Source organism: Sciurus carolinensis, chromosome 2 (assembly GCF_902686445.1).
Source record: "Sciurus carolinensis chromosome 2, mSciCar1.2, whole genome shotgun sequence".
Taxonomy (NCBI): domain Eukaryota; kingdom Metazoa; phylum Chordata; class Mammalia; order Rodentia; family Sciuridae; genus Sciurus; species Sciurus carolinensis.
Window position 1 is genome coordinate 1,901,550 of NC_062214.1, and position 17,023 is coordinate 1,918,572.

The following is a 17,023-nucleotide window of genomic DNA, read 5'->3' on the forward strand; positions in this document are numbered from 1 at the left end:
AGGACACGTGTGGCCCAGCACCTCTCTTTTATAGGCGGAGGAAGAGCTGGAAGGAGGCACCTCAGGGTGTGTGCTGGTTTGCTCTGGTGGCCAGCGAGTCCTGTTTTGGGCTATTTGCTTTGCTCCTCTTACGTTCGGGGCTCCCTGAATGTTAGCACTCACACGACATCTGTCCCACGGGGAGCCAGCACGCCCGCACGGTGTGCATGGGGACGGGTCCAGGTCTCCTCTGCGCAAGCTCAGCCCGCCTGGATCCACACTGGTCTTGGGCTCAGTCTCTGGGAGCCAGGCGAGGCAGAGCCTGGGTCAGCGCAGCCCAAGGCAGAGGCACCGTGCGGGGGTGTCTGACCACAGGCTGCCCCTCCAGCCACAGACCCAGCGAGGGCACCTGCTGTCCTGGGCTCTGTCCTGCGGCTGCCGCTGCCCTTTGCTACAGGACAGCATAGGAACAGACTGGCACCCAGAGGCAGCTGCCCGCCCAGTGCAGAGCCTTCCTCGCACTGCCCTGCGTGCTGAGCTTGGAGCCACACCAGTGCAAGAGTCCACCTGGACGGGGCAACCAAGGCCCCTGCGCCTGCCGCCCCTCAGGGCCCCAGCTTGTGGGCCAGCGACTTGCATTCAAGAGTCTTTGGCAATTAAAAACCCAAAGTCTCCCTGGGTCCCCATCCCTTGTCAGAACGAGGGAGGTGTGACCTGTCCCAGGGGTCGGCTTCTAGGTCAATGTGACCTGCTGCCCACTTGGGTTCCTCTCAGACTTCCTGGTGCCCATGACTCAGGTGGCCTGCAGGGCACTGCTTCTAGCCAGTCCTGGCTGCACATTCTTCCCATTTCCATGGCCCAGATGAGGCTCGAGGGGCTGAGCATCAGGTGAGGACTCACCACGGCCGTGGACCCTGCTCTAAGACCTGGTCTCAGACAGATAGCACCTCCTGGGGCTCTGGCCTGACTGTCCCTTCCCTGCCTTGGAGACACAGCACTGGGGCTGATGAGAAATGTCAGATAAACCCAGCTACAGAAAGTACCTCCGAATGACACCAAGAGCACACGGACGTCAGTAACTGGAGCCTTGTTCTGACACTTAGGTCCCAGGCCCTGGCCAAACACTGTTCCATGTACCCTCCCCCAGAATCCTCCTGTCAGAACTTCGGTGGGAAGCTCGAAAACCTCACTCTGCTAGGGAGGAAGCAGGGGGACCTTGGAGAGGACAGGTAGCTCCTGAAGGTCACACAGCACCCAAGGCAGAGGTGGGCTTGACTGACCTCAAGGACAGAGCACCTGGCCATGTGCCTCCTTCCGGGGTCTGACTGTCCGAGGACCAGCATCCTTGACCTGTCCTCATGGGAGCTGTGTAGTGGGCGGGGTGGCCTGGGGCCCTCGGGGTGTCCCCCTGACCTCGGGGTGTCTTTTAAACTGAGGGGGGAGGACTCAGCCTCAGGCTGGTTGGGCCGGCACCAGGCCCTCTAGGAACACGCCTCCTTGGCTTTGGGGTGGGACCCCGGCTCCCACTCACTGGACTCCAGGCGAGGGACGTCTCCAGCTGGAGGATCCGCTCTGCCCACGCGCCCTGCCGCAGGCCTCCCGGCCCATGGGGAGCTAGGCTCAGCTGTGCCCAGGCACCTGCCCCCGGAGACAGGTGGGCTAGCATCTGTTCTGGAGCCTGGTGGCTGGCAGGGACTCTGCCCCGAGGGGAGGAGGAGGCTTGTCCAGAGGCTCCCCTCTGGGCCCCTCCTCTCCCTCTGGGCAGCAATGGCCAGGCTGCTGCCCGGAGATGCTTCTGGGCCAGCAGGCTCGCCTGAACAGTGCATCCCGGACCCAGAATCTCACAGGCCCCAACACAGCTGGTCTCAAACCCGCTCTCTCTCCTCTTGCTAGGGAGGAGCTGGCATGCCGTTAATTTCCCTAGTGTTGTTTAAATAAATTTCACATATTTGCTACTATTTTAAAGCTGTGAGACAAATGTAATAACAAAATCTGGTGAAAACCAATGCCATCTTCTGCCTGGAAGATGCACCCACTTCTTTGGAAGAAAACCATCCGCGACAATTAGCAGTTATCCCGTTGCATAGCATGTTCTTCTGAGCATGCGATCATCTGGGGTCTTTCAGATGCGGCAGATAAACACGGGTGCACGATCACAGCAGCTACAAGTCACGCTTCCAGCTCCTCTCAAAATATTTCCTAGCGGATGTCACCACTGCACTGTCTTCACCCTGCATTTCTGAGTGGATGGCACCAGTGAGTGTGAACTCTGCTCTTAGCAGAGATGGCGGCGGTGAGTGTGAACTCTGCTCTTAGTAGATTCTACAGAGTACACCTGCGTGTGTGTGTTACAGCACTCTGTATGGACATATGCACGCCCGCACGCACACACACATGTGGGGTAGTTGTGTGTGGGCATATGAGTATGCATGTGCAGAGTGTGTGGACTTGCAGTGACATACATTTGCCCATGTGTGTGTGCGAATGCTCATGTCTTAGACACCTGCATGTGCATCTGTGTGTGCATGTCCTCTCTGGGCGTGGAACATCACAGTTTTCTCAAGACCAGCAGCATGCGGGGCTGGTCAGAGCCATGAGCTAGTGGTCCTGTAACTGTGGGGTCTGAAGGGTCTCGCTGGCTAGGCTGTCCTTTGGTCCTGTGAATCTGCAGAACCAGGAGTCCCAGGAAGTCACCTGCTCCAGCCTGAGGTCATGTTGATAGCTAGAAGCTGAGGTGAGGAGGATAATCGGCGGGAGCTGCTGTGAGCTTGCAGGATTCCTTCAGGAGAGTGTTCCACGGAGCCTCCAGCCTTCTGTCCTTTGCCCCACACAGTGGGCCCTGACTCTGCTTTCCCCAGGCCCTTGGATTCTGCCCTGGTTCAGACACTACTTCCCACCTTGTACCAGCTGCCCACCGGGCTCCCTTGAAACTGCCATCCACACGACAGAGCGAGTTCCACATGGTGCTGCCTCTGGCCTCAGGTCTGGGAGGCCCAGCTTACTTCCAGAAGCTCAGGCCCTGTCAGCCAGCCTCTGCCTCCCCAGCCCAGGTGGCTCCCTCTTCCTCTGTCCACACTCAGCTTGACCTGGAGGCCAGCATTGCCCAGGGCCACCGATGTCCCTTTAGCTCACACCTGAGGGAGAAGCCATAGCCCAGGAGGGTCAGCAGGGTCCTGCTAATCACTCAATCTAACAGCAAACTCAGTGGACAGTTCCACACCAGTTCCAGGGTACCAGGCTCCAGGCAGGAGAAGGCAGAAGGAATGGCCCTTAGGCCCTGCCCTGAGTGCTCATGGGGTGGCCACCAGCCACCTGCGCACAGTGCCGCCATCAGGACTGAGCTGCAGAACTTTGTGGGCTCTCATCCAACCTCAGGACAGCCTGCAGGGGCCACGGGCACAAGGGCTGAGGAAAAGCCCAAGACCGAGGGTGAGGACCAGAGCCCAAGACATCTGCTTGGGGGTCCCTTGTCCAGACGGTCCGGCCCCCTCCTCTCCCACTGTGTTGAAGTCAGTACAGAGCCAGGGTCAGGCAGGAGAGCGCGGTTCTACAAGCAGTTTGACCCACGGAGGGGAATAGAGATGCTGGGGTCCTAACCGGGGCAGGGCGCTGCGGGGTGAACAGGAGTGTGCAGAATGGGCCCGGAGGGGCGGCACTCGGGCGAGCCACACGGAGGCAGGCCTGTGCGACACCTCCGAGCCACGCAGACATCACCACGTTAAAGGGATACTTGGGACCCAGAGGAGACGTGGGGAACGGGTGGCGTCACGGCTGCACGTTCACCCCAGCTCCATCCTTCGCCTGTTGAGGGGCAACCAGGGGCCTCCTGCCCAGGGTGGGGCAATACCCAAGGAGCACTTGCAGATGGAGAGGCCTTCAACCATTGCCAGGAGGGAGAAGGCTCAGTGACCCAGGACCTGGGCACTGGAAGGGCAGCTGTCCGGCAGCCTGCTCCCGGAGCACAGGGGTCTGAAGCAGGAGACGGTGTGAGGGTCATTCACTGGATGCAGGGGGACAGGTGTGGGGGAGTCTGCAGACTGTTGTCACTCATCTTCCCTGAAGAGCCATGTGGTGTCCACTGCAGCCACAGCTCTGCCCTGAGGTCCAGCAGGGAGGGACATGGACGGGTCTGCCTGATGAAGTCACAGGCCAAGCTCCCAGAGAGCAACCACAGCTGGTGCAAGGGGGCTGTCAGTCCAGCAGCAAGAACTCTGGACCAGAAAAGGTGGAGCAGGGAGTGACCCAGGGAGGGTAGAGATGGCGTGTCCAGGGACTCAGGTGGCCAGGCCTGAACAGAGGATGAGCATAGACACCAGAGCTGTCCAGGCAGCACCCAGCATCTGCAGGGAGCTGGGCATCAAGGAGCCACAGGGTTGGGGGTTAGGAAGGGAGAAGGGACATGTGGAGGGGCCAGAAATGTGGGAGGGGGTGATCCATGCCACGGGGGCCAGGCCCAGGAGCCGCAGCCCCCGGGGATACTGGCAGGGCTTCTACTCTGCCCATCTCAGGCCTCAGTCTGGGCAAGAGAGCCTACCCTTCCCACTGACCTAGGAAAGTCCTCTGCTGGAGGTCCCCTGTCCTCCCTGGAGCTGCCTCTGCTCAGGAGGAGCGCCTGTTCTGGTTGGCTGGCTGCTCCTCAGGTCTGTCCCTCCTGCCTGGAGGAAACCAAGGCCAGGACATGGGTGCTGGGGTCCCCACTGGGCTACCAGGAATGAGTCTGGGCCCATATCCCCTCCTGGAAGGCCCATGGGCCAGGTCAGGAAGCCCATGTGCTCAGCCTGCCCTCACCAAGCCTTCCCAGGACCTCCTCCCCACACCCCTGCCCCAGGCTCCAGGGCAGCTCCCCGATGGCAGGCACTTTAGGCCAAGCCTTCCACCTCCCTGTGCCCCAGCTCCCTGTGATTATCAGGGTCTAAGCCCCAAACCCATCCACCCCAAGCCCTGTGCCCTCCCAACACTTAGGGCAGGTCCCAAACCAGCTCTCCAGGACTCCTGGGCATGGCCCTTGCCACCCTCTCCCCCTGCCAGCCTGAATCCCTTCTTCAATGGGACCCTCTGGCCCTGATCCCCTGCAGCTCTGCCCAGTCCCTGGTTTCCTCTGGCAATGGTTGAAGGCCCCTCCATCTGCAAATGCTCCTTGGGTATTGCCCGCCCTGGGCAGGAGGCCCCTGGTTGCCCCTCAACAGGCAAAGGATGGAGCTGGGGTGAATGTGCACTGGGCAGTGAAGGCCAAGCCCCCGCGGGACCAGCTCTGCTCTGCAGCTGTGACGCCACCCGCTCCCCACGTCTCCTCTGGGCTCCAAGTATCCCTTTAACGTGGTGATGTCTGCGTGGCTCGGAGGTGTTGCGCAGGCCTGTCTCCGTGTGGCTCGCCCGAGCGCCGCCCCTCCGGGCCCGTTCCGCACACTCCTGTTCACCCTGCAGTGCGTGGTACAGGTCCACCTGACTCAGTATAAGCAACTTATGGAACCTTCTGAATCAGATCTCCATGGGACACACCAGCAGAGCACTTGCTGCTGCTGTGTACCAGTGCCCTAGTCAAGGTGTCCCCGTCCCTGCCCTCACTCTGTGAGATGCCATCTCTGGCTTTCATTGCCCAAGCGCTCGACTCTTTGGGAAGGTCCCTGTGTGAACCAGTTTCTCTGATTGGCACCGCAGACTGTGACCTGCAATGCTGAGACATGGCTTCCACAGACCTGGAAGCTGACTTGTGTGAACAGATAAGAGCCTCTTGCCTGGCAGCGTAAAGCACAGGAGCGCTGGGGCAGTGCTGTGCTGTTTCCCGCTCTCCTGGGCTCCAGGCAGGGTGGCGTGTGCTGGAGCATCCGTCAAGGCAAGAGGGAACACGCGGTGACAGCCAATGCCGAGAGTCCTGTCTTCCCCCTTGAACGCCCTCGGAAGCTCTGCACCAGACAGGAGCAGAGTCCCCTCCTCCTGCCAGGACAAGGACAGAGGCGGCGAGGGCCTCCAGAGGGAAATGCGGAGAGCGGCGGTGTTTGTGGTCAGTCGGTGCATCACATGTGCTGCCGCCACAGGGAGACCGAGATCAGAGAACGTTCTAGATGTGCAGAGACGCCGCGGATCAGCTCACATCCAGGGTCGGCCCATCCCACCTGCAGACTTTGTTCCCCTCCGTGGCTGCAGAGTAGTGGGGGATGCACAGCAGCCTGGAGATGCCACCACACATCCTCACGCAGACTCAGAGGGCTGAGGAGGACAGTGAGTAGGTGGAGCCCTTCGGCCCAGGAGGAGGCCCCAACACCTTGTGGACTCCTGGACGGCACCCCTGCCCGCGGGCTCTAGACCCTGATCCTGAGCCCAACCCTCGCCCACTGCCCTTCAGTGTAGCACCATCTGCACAGCCGGGCAATGGGCAGCGCGTGGATCTTACGGCCACCGAAGCGTCCTGGAGAGGGAGCCTGCTATCTGTGAACACAGGAAGAGCGAGCTCCCCGGGAGGAAGGTTCTGGGGCTGAAGCCCGGCGTACGTCCTGTGGCCCCGACGAGGCTGCCGTCTTGCTCATTGTCTACGATAAATTGTCCCTTACTGCCCACTGCACCCTGAGGTCACCAGCCACTCCCAGCCCCTCTTTCCTGTTCTACCTGCCTTTGCAGGAGCCCGGCCTCTGGCTCCGGGGCACCTGTGGCTTCTCATGCAGCAGAGAGCTGTGGGGTCACTGGCCTCAGCTACTGCAGTCCTGTTGGCCTGGGTGCTCTAGCGTCTGGGTAAACGTGTTCCCAAGTCCCAGACGTACAAATAGCACCATGTCTTGGCGTCCTGTGTTCTGAGATTATTGATTGCATAGGGATCTACAGTCCAAAGGAAACATTTGGAACATGATAAGCCATTTCTGCATTACGAATGAGTAGGACTGATGTTGGAACAGGAAAAATGAGATTTATTCCCCAAATATCGGTGCTATTTATGGCTCTTCTCTTGCTCTGCCTCGCCCACTCCCAGGTTCCATTGCTTCTTCAGAGCTCTGGGTTAAACATGCTCCAATACGGGAAGCAACAGGCCGGCCCCCGTGTCAAACCTATACTGATTTTAACTGAGAATAATTAGGTTTCTTAAAGAGGGGGCACTAGGGTCTCCACAGGTGGTTCATTCCTTTACTGCCTACTGGCTTTTCAACATACCTTTGAATAGGGGGATTTTACTTGCCTGCAAACATGTATATTTAAAATATTTAGCTAGGGTATTGTCTGTAGCCTGCTGGCGCGTTTCCATGGTAGCTGAGGATGGACAGAATAAAATGGTATTTAACAAACACAAAATAAAACAACAGAAAGATACCCACATCCTTGACAAATGGAGTTCGGGAGCTGTTCTGGACATTTGCATGAGTGGGTTCTGCCAGGGCCCTGGGGCTTTCCCTCATGCCAGCCACAGCGAGGGGGATGAGGGTGCTCCCTGCCCCAGGGGCCCAAAGCCATTTCTTAGTCCAGATCTCTTGCGAAAGGGGAGGTTCTGAAATTCCCATAGACAATATGTGAACAGCTTTTCCTTTAGCTTCTTCTCCCACCAGAACCAAAGACGTGGGCAGCAGGGAGCTGTAGCCAGTGTGGGAGCAGGTGAGCTCACCTGTTGGCCTACTCGGGGTGACCAGTGTTCCCTCCAGCCCTGAAAGCTGGGCAGGAGGCTGCAAGTGCTGGGTATGAAGAGACCAGATGACGTGTGCGTGTGTGTGTGTGCGCGTGCTTGTGTGTGTGGCTGCCAGGTCACCTGCTCAGGGCACGCAGTGTCCCTCCCTCCCCAGCACTTGTGAGGCCCCCAGACCCAGAGGCGTCTGGGTGTCCACTGGAGGCTGTTGGTCCTTGGCCTCTGCCCACATGATGCCAGGAACCCCTCCCACCAGACACCCAAATGGGTCAAGACCTCGCCAGATGCAGGGTTGAGAAAAACTTGCTCCAGAGAGTTAAGAAAATCATGTGCAGAAAGAAAACACCATAAACAAAATCGGTCTCAGACGTACAGAGAAGACACATCCTCAGTAAAGAAGTTACACTACAAGCCCAGGAGACGCATGTCCCTGGTCCTGGAGCCACTCCTGCGGTGTCCATCAGGGAGCGATGCTGTGTGGTCAGCCCGAGCCTGGAGGTGGGGCTCAGGGTGGGAGAGGCTGGTGGGGGCCTTGTGGGCAGCTTCCTCCTCTGGAGTCTCCCCTCTGCCTCTGCTGTCCACTGTGTGACATGCCTCGAGGGCTGGCTCTGGCCCTGTCGCTCCCAAGCCCTAGGTTCCCGGCTGACAGATGCCCTCCCCTTGTAGGGATCTGGATGGCCAAAAGGAACGTGTCCACAGCCTCCTCTCCTCCACGCTCAGGAAACTCGGCCATGTCGCTCTGAGAAATCCTGCCGCGATTTTTGCTTTCAACCCCAACAGGAGGGCTTTCTTCCCAGGGGGCTCTTCCCAGAGAGTCATGTGCACTCATGCACACGTTGCACAAACTCACATACCTGCACATGTACACATGTGCACATACACACCAGCCCAACCAGGAACTGAGGCCCGGGAGGAGCTTGACTGCCCTACACCACACTCTCCACGGGCTGGCCCTCTTCAGCCCCTGTGCCCTGTGGGCAGGGGGCCGCTGGCCTCAGCTCACTGTTGAGAGGTTGTTCCTGGGGCATCTTGCCCAGTTTCAGAGGAGGGGCACCAGGCCTTGTGACGGCCTCAGGATGATTTGAGGCCGTCATTGTCCTCTCTTCATAGAGAGCCTTGGAAAAAGGTGGGCCAGGCCGACCCCAGCCAGGGCTGACCTGCAGCACCTCTGCCCCTGCCCCTCATGCCAACTGCAGATCTGGGGACCCTGCACATGGGCAGCAGATGGGGTGACACAGCACATCTTGCTCCCTGGCCAGTCGCCCACAGGCCTGGACAGGCCATGATGCCTCCCGTTACCCTCCACCTGCAGAGTGAAGGCCCCTGGATGCTGCCCAAGTCCACGAGCAACCCAGAAACACCACCCAGGTTTGAAGGCTCAGCTATGGGCCCACACCCACCTGGGCAGCACAGCCCCACTGGAAAGATGCTTTGGGCTTGAAGGCCGTGTGCAGACCTTGCTGGTGACCGAAGGAGGTGAGGTGTGGAGTCCAGCGCACGCCCAGCAGAAGGGCACTGGCACCTTTCACATCAGCTACAGCTACCGCTGCGATTCCTGGGGGAGCCCTGGACACCCTCAAGTTCTGGCATGGACACCCATTGCCTGCCAGGAGCAGGGACCTCGGGTCTGGAGAAGGAACAGCCTTCCCTCCGATGGGTCTGCCTGGCACGTGGGCTGTCGCGTGTGAAGGAGCCTGACCAGGCCGCCCAGTCCCAGGGGCCAGGCCAGGCCTGCAGCAGCTTTGGAGGTGGCAACGTGGTCTGAACTTGGGGGTCGTGGGGTCACTGCCGTCCCTAACACAGTCAGCGTCTTCAGGGGGACAGAGAGGGGGCGGCTGTCCACTGCATGCTGGCACACGGCCACCATGTGTTTCCTACGACTGCTGCCCCTCAGCCTCCTCCAGGAGGACTAGAGAGCGCTGCTGCTTTCTGGGCTGCGGCCTTGCTGCCTGCCTCCCACCTCCAGCTGCTTCCTGCAGACTGTGGCCGTGCACAGCCGCCTCAGAGGGGGAGCCTGTGGCCGTGCCCTCGCTGCGCTGGCACCCCTGGCATCGGATGAGACCCTGAGCCCTTGGGCGCCAGGCTCAGGGGCCTCCACACCAGGCCTCTCCTGCTCCCGGAGGCTGCTGGTGGTCCTCAGCATTCCCTGCCCTCTGCCTTGGCCCTCCCGTGAGGTTCTCCTGCGTGCATCTCTGTGCCCAGTGCCCCTGTTGCAGAAGGACCCCAACCCTATGGATCAGGCAGCCCTAACGGCTCCCCTTAGCTAACTGTACTCACAAAACTGTTCCCGAATCTGGGCACGCACTGAGGTCCTGGAGGACTTCAACATTTGCCCTTTGGGGTCACAGCTCGGCTACGGACGTTTCCCAAGTTCAGCCTCTGGAGCGCTGACTCCCGCAAAGCCCGATATTGGTTTCATAAACCACAGTTTCTCTGTGGCAAACTGCACCCGCAGGTCCCATCGCCAGCTCCGGCGCTGCACCAGCTAGGCTGTCCGTGCTCGGTATTTACCGTGAGGCCCAGGGCTGGCTGGACTCCTCAGGGGCAACTCCTCGCTCCGGCGGGAAATATGTGACCTCATTTGCATTTTCTAATTGAATTGCTATCAGCTTTCCTGCAAGACTGCACAAGAAAAGTTCTTCTGGCTTCTAGCCCTGCTGTGTCTCCCACAGAAAGGCGCCTTCGAGGGCTGCCGGGGAGGGGTGGAGGGGAGGTGCCCACCGCCTGGCCCGTCTCACCAGGGAGCGTCGCTTTCACCCAGCGCCACAGAGTCACGGCGCACGGCTGGCTGCCTGTGCCGGAGCCCCCACAGGGGACAAAAAGGGCACAGAACCGGGCAATGAGCCGGCTCTGGCTGACGGGCCTTGAGCGACTGCTTCAGCGACCCCTCTGGCAGGAGCAGCCTCTAGGCTCTGCTTTGCAGGACGCTGTCTGCTGCTCTAGAACCTTCCACAATGGGGCTCCTGCTCAGTGGGCACCCCCTCTGCACTCCGGCCTCTCCAAGCCTCTGCATGCGACCACACACTTGAAAACGCACAGAAGGGAAGTGGCTGGGGAACAGCGTCTTTCCCTCCTCCCAGGCCCGGCGCCCTGGCTGCCTGCTGCAGGCCTCCTGCCCGCCGTCCCCGTGGCTCCTCCCGGGACACAGTGCTCGCCTTCCGCCTGGCACCAGCTTCCCGCCCTCAGTCCAGCACAGGAGCCCTCGTCCTGTGGCTACTAGCCGGGCTGCCACGTCACGGCCACTCTGTCCCTCTGCATGGAGCACCAGTTCACAGAGCCCTGACCGTGGCGCCTGGGTGTTTCTGGTTGGGGCCATTGTGAGAAATGCTGCTCTCAGCCCTCCGGGGCAGGGCCCTGGTGGCAGTACCCGTGTCCACGGGCACACAGCCAACACCACACACCTGCGGTCACCCGAGGTGGGAGCACCCGCTGCTGGGCAGGGTTTGCATGCTCCACACCCCCACAAGCCTTGGCAGAAGGCCACTGCGTCCAGTGGCTGCCCTCCATAAGGCCCTCTCCCCTCCTGTGAACCGCCTGTTCAGGTCTCTTGCTGTTTCTACCTGTGGCTTGAGGTTCTCCTATGGTCCAGAGGGAGTCCTTGGAGGACAGCTCACGTGGCCAGCATCCTCACTTTCTTAGACGTGTGTGTTGATGAGCAGAATTTCTTATTTTTACTGAAGTCCTATGACCTGTCTTCCTGGCTTGCTAAGTCACCCCTCTGTTTCAAAGCTTCGTGAACTTGTCTCAGCCATGTGTAGGGTCTCACACAGCTTTAGGGAGGTTCGCTCCTATCACATGACCGTTTATTGTGCTGCTGCTGACCTTAGGGACATAGTTTGGACTCCCCTTTCGGACCAAAGGCGTTTGATGGCTAGTAACATCTGACCTCACCCATCGATTCCAGTCTGACTGACAGGCTCTTCAGACCTTTGGCACTGGGCCATGTTAGTTTCATGTATCCTGATTTTTTCTTCTTATCTTACTGCATTGACTTGGGCCTCTGGTGTATTACGTGAAGTCCTCAGGGGAGACTTGGAAAGTCTCAACAGCGACCGAATGGCTGCTGTAAGATTTCTGCTGATGCACTTTGTGATAAGATGCAAGGCCTTAAGGAGCTGAATATTGTCATTTTAGTGGAGGTGAAATTTTAATAACTGATACTCAGAGGATCACACAATTTTTAATTCTACATGAATCATAATGATTAAATCTATCTTACATTCTTGGACAAATCCAATTGGGTCATGATTTATCAATCTATGAAAACAGCTAGATCCAAGTTGGTTAATTCGCTTAGGGATTTGCATTCATTTATGGGCAAGACTGACCCATAATTGTCTGTCACTTTTTTTAAAGGTTCTTGTTGTTTCTGGACACAGTTTTTGCTAGTTTTGGACATGGCTTTTTCCAGCATGGACAAGATGTTGGCTGGTTTCAGACATGACTCATGTAGGATTTGGGATGTGTTTCTTGCTCATTTGGGGCAAACCTCTTGCTAATTTGAGATGTGGTCCCTATTAAGGTTTGGGATACCAAAACTTTGAGGTAGTGACTCCTTGTTTAACTCTCTGAACAAGTTTGTGCGGGTTTAATTTTCACTTTGGAAAGTCTGGGAGGAGCTTACCAGGGCCGTCAATGAGATGTTTTTCTCTGATACAAATTTTGTTTGTTTATAACAATAAAACAGTGAGGATCTTCTTCTGTAAGTTTTGGGGAGTTGTTTTTTGTAGGCTCTGATCCATGCCGTGTGTATTTTCTAATATTTTAGAATACGTTTATATTGATTTCAGAGAATCCTGCCAGATGCCTTCTCCAGCGTCCACCATGTGGCCACCATGTCCTCTTTCTAGTCTGTTTTTCAGTCTGATCACTCCAGGGCTTGAGACCAGCTTCTGCCAGTTGCTCCTATTTCTTCCCCTTCCCTGTCTTCTCACATGAGCATAAGAAAATTCTTTCCCACCTGGGCAGACTTCTTCCTCCACTGTTTTGTATTCTTTCCAATGAGTTTATTTTTTCTATTCTTACACTTTTTTTTTTTTTTTACAAAAAATGTATCTGTAGTAAAATGCATATAGTTGGATTTTTCTTTATTCATTTTTTCTTTATTCAACTTTTAATTACATGTTAATATATTTTCTTTTTTCATAATTACTTAGAATTTTTTTCTAGTTATAGATGACACAGTATATATTTTTTTATGCGACGGAACCCAGTGCCTCACATGTTCGAGGCAAGTGCTCAACCGCTGAGCTACAGCCCTACCCCCTCATAATTACTTTTTTATAATTACTGATATATTTGTAAATCTATCACTTTACTCAAAAAGGAATGCATAGCCCATCTATTGTTTTTCTTTCCCTTCTCTTGCATTTTTTGCATGAATAATTTTCATTTTCTATTCTTCCTATTTATTACCTTAGAACTTACTCAATCTTATGAGTCAGTGAATTCCTAAAACCTTTCAACGAGTATTTTTGTTTTATTCAAATGTAATATGACTGATCACCCTTCATCCAAAAAGTCCAAAATCAGAAAGGCTCCGGAACTTGGAACTTCTTGGACACTACCACGATGTCACAGGGTGACACCCGTCCTGGGTGGTGAGCAGTCAAAACCCCGTCTAAGGCCCTCACACTACCATAGGAGGCACGTGTGAAACAACCAGCCTCTGTCTGGACTTGGTCCCCTGCCCTGGGCTGCAACGTGTGCACACACATATTCTGCAACCTGAGAAACCATTGCTCCGTGCGCTCTGTCCAGGCCCGTGGATAAGGCTCGGCCTCTGCGCTTAAGAATGCCCGCCTCTCGTGGGCTCAGTCACCCTTCCCGCGTCTGTGTAGTTCTGCCCGGTGCTCGAGTCCCCTGGTCCACACCGGCGGAGTTGCTCCTGCTCTCCTGCCTGCTCAGCCGTCCCCAGTGCTTCCTCCCCGTTCCTCCCTCCCATCTCCGCTGTCTTTGTAGCAGACACTGGACACAGGCGTGTGGTGGGATTTGAGGCCTGGTGTGATGTCACCCCTGGAGAAGGTTCACATTCACTTTGGTGGGCAGGCGGGGACACTAGGAACTGGTGTCACCTCCACCCATTTATAGAGCAGACATTTGAAAGTTGGCATTGATGCCTTTCAGACTGTGTCCACAGAGTAACCCAGAGTGCCGCAGCTGACCTTCCAGGTTCCAAATGGTTCCTTGTTCCCTGTCCCCCAGCACTGCCTGGCAGGGCCCATGGCTGTGATGAGCACGTGCTGTGAGGGTGGGGACAGGCTGTTGGTGGCGATGACCTCTGTGCTCCTGGTCACCTGACCTCACAAAGTTTTGTCGTGTACTCTCAGCAACCCTAGGAGAGTGGCAGCAGTGACACCCTCCTTCCAGGTGCAACAGCCAGGGGAGCCTCAGCCAGAATCCACCCCTGAGCTGCAGGGCCCCTTGCTGCCTGGGCTCAGCCACGCCTGCAGGGCCCCTTGCTGCCTGGGCTCAGCCACACCTGCAGGGCCCCTTACTGTGCTGGACTCAGCCACACCTGCAGGGCCCCTTGCTGCCTGGACTCAGCCACACCTGCAGGGTCCCTTACTGTGCTGGACTCAGTCACACCTGCAGGGCCCCTTGCTGCCTGGGCTCAGCCACACCTGCAGGGCCCCTTGCTGCCTGGGCTCAGCCACACCTGCAGGGCCCCTTGCTGCCTGGGCTCAGCCACACCTGCAGGGCCCCTTGCTGTGCTGGGCTCAGCTACACCTGCAGAGACATGTTCACTCCTTCCTGCAACACAGCCTGAGGTGACAGGGATCAGCTTCACCTTTTGTGACAGGGACAGTAGCAACCCCTGCTCCAGGCACAAGGTGGGGGTCAGCTGAGCTGACGCCACTGAGGGTGGGTTAAGTGGGGCCCTGGAAAGTCAGAAGGAAGTCACCAGCAACGGAAGAGATGTAAAGACCCGTGGGGAGGAGGACTGGCTGCACCCACAGGCTTGGGGTGAGGGGCTCACGTAGTCTGATCCTGGACGTGAGCTCTATGTCCCTGCCCCAGGGGTGGTACTTCTTGGGTCAGCCTGACGAGGGGCTGGAAGGTGACCACCCTGAGGCTGCCCACCTCAATCGCCACCAGCACTCGCACCTTCCACGGAGGACCAGGAATTAATTCAATCAGAACCTGCTGGTTTAACATCCTCAAGAAAAGCCTTCAATTAGTGGCTTCATCTGAGGCCTCCTCGCTATCAGGGCTCTGCCTTCTGCTCAGAAGGCATCCCAGTGGGGACGCAGGGGTGGCCTAGCTCATGAGGACACCCAGCTTCTGGAGGAAAGGCTTCTGTGGGATGGGGCCCCAGACATGGCTGCTGAAATCACCAGGAGACAGTGACGGACACCTGCTCTGTCCGAGAGCCCTCAGCACCTGTGGAGGCCACATTGGGGCAGAGATTCTTTTCCATGTCTGGTCCACCATGCCCAGGACACTTGAGACTCCTTTCCCAGTCCGACTGGCTCCCTGGATGTGCACAGTGACCCTAAGGAGTCCCTGATTTATCTTCCTGACACCTCTCCTTTAATTCAAGAACAAGACAAAACACTAATTTTCACTGGGCGCAGTGCATAGGCCTATAATCCCAGTGGATCTGCAGACTGAGGCAGGAGGATCTTGAGTTCAAACCCAGCCTCAGCAAAAGCAAGGCACTAAGCAACTCAGTGAGACCCTGTCTCTAAATAAAATACAAAATAGGGCTGGGGATGTGGCTCAGTGGTCAAGTGCCCCAGTACAAAAAAAACCAAAAACCAAAAAACAAAACAAAAACAAAAAAACCCACAATAAACAAACAACAACAGCAACAAAAACAAAAACAAAACAAAACAAAAAAACCCCAAAAAACCAAACCCCTAATTTTCCCAAAATTTTCTATTTCCAAAGTGGGTTCCTTGGCATACCTGCCTTGCTAGCTATTCCATGAGGATGGGTTCCTTGGTCAGACAGGTTTGAGAAAGCTTCCACTCAGGCTCACAAAACACACTTAATCATGGCAGGTTCTCTCCTTTCTTCCCTCCATCTCTTCCTCCCTCCATCCCCCTGAATTAGTTTTGTACCAGCTTCCCCAGTCCACTCTGCCAATCATGTGGTCTGCCTGCCTGTCATCCCTCCAGGCCTTGGGAGCCATTGGGGCTGGTGTGTGCAGCCCCCAGACAGGTAGGCCACAGAACGAGTGATGTCCATTTGGAAGTGGGAATAAGGGACCACGTACAACACTGGCAAGGAACGCTGAGAAGGTGGGGTGTGGTGAAGCAAGTGTGGCTGTCTGGTGGTCACCTGGGTGACTCGCCCATGCCAGCAGCCCTGCAGCAGGATAGTGCAAAGGCCAGGGCCCTTGTTAGGCATGGCTTTCTCTGCTGGCACAGACACAGAACTGCTGACCCTCATCCTTAGGGAGCCTGGGCAGAGGCTCTGCACGGGACCATCAGAGAAGCAGGACCCCTGGACTCTGGGTGCAGACTCTCCCACCATACAGTCACCCCTTACCTTGTGTCCAGGGTGCAAGGACCAGGTCTGGGCCACCAGCAGCCGCACCACGGCATCCCATTGCTCAGCTGTCCGGCGGTCCCGTGCGGTCACTGTGAAGGCCACCTGCTCGGAGGGGATGCGCAGCTCCCGGGTGGCGAAGACTGTCCCGTCGGCCCTGACTTTGAAGTCCAGGCTGTTGGTCTCGTATTGCATCCCCTGGCTCCCCAGACAGCTGCTGAACTCGACTGCAAGAGGAGGGAGGAGATGGTCAGCGTGCTGGGCGGGCCCAAGGGCGGCAACCAAACCGTGGTTCTGGGTCTGCAGGGAGCCTGGGGAAGGTCGCTGTTCTCCACCCTCCTCCCCGGAAGGTGGCGCGCCCTGTCGCTGTCCTGAGGGACTCCACAGGACGAAAGCTGGGGCCCACTCTCCTAATGCAGCCGGGCCCCCTCTGTAGACACAGCTCCCACGCTCCCCCACATCCGCTGCAGTCCGTGAGCTCCCCGTGGGCTCCCTGGTCTCTCCCCCTGCCTCTCGCAAACTCCTGCTGCCCGTAAAGCCCTGATGGATCTATTTCTACCCAAGAAGGCTGAGTGCAGGAAGGAAGCACAGGAAGCTGGCATTCGGGGACTGTCCCCTATGGCAGGGGAGTCCTGGGAGCGGAACCCAGATCTGCTCGTTTAGCATGAATGGCAGCTTGGGCAGGTGGGGCGGGGGCCGGGCGGGGCAGGCCTGTGCAGCCACGTGCTCTCTTGGTTAGTCGCCAGTGGAGTCGAGGAGACAGTTTCTTGACACCGCTGGGAACCACACAGTGCTTTGCTTCCAAAACATTAATTGGGTAACCAAATTGCCAGCCCCCTCCCGGCGACTGCCGTGCCACGACCGCGTCTAACTCTGTTGCAGAGAAAGGCGTCTCTGAAGCAGCACGCGTGTGGGCCGCATCAGCGCTTTTCGACATGCACGCTC

The 17,023-nt window shown here is 57.2% G+C and overlaps 1 protein-coding gene across 2 annotated transcripts in view; it reads right to left on the reverse strand.

The window, feature by feature from the left end:
- Positions 1 to 17,023, reverse strand: part of Cdh4 (cadherin 4) — a 446,648-nt gene that overhangs the window by 120,717 nt on the left and 308,908 nt on the right. For both annotated transcript variants that reach the window (XM_047534707.1, XM_047534698.1), the window contains exon 3: positions 16,079 to 16,305. In XM_047534707.1, the coding sequence (XP_047390663.1) occupies positions 16,079 to 16,305 (227 nt within the window). The remainder of the gene's footprint in view (positions 1 to 16,078; positions 16,306 to 17,023) is intronic.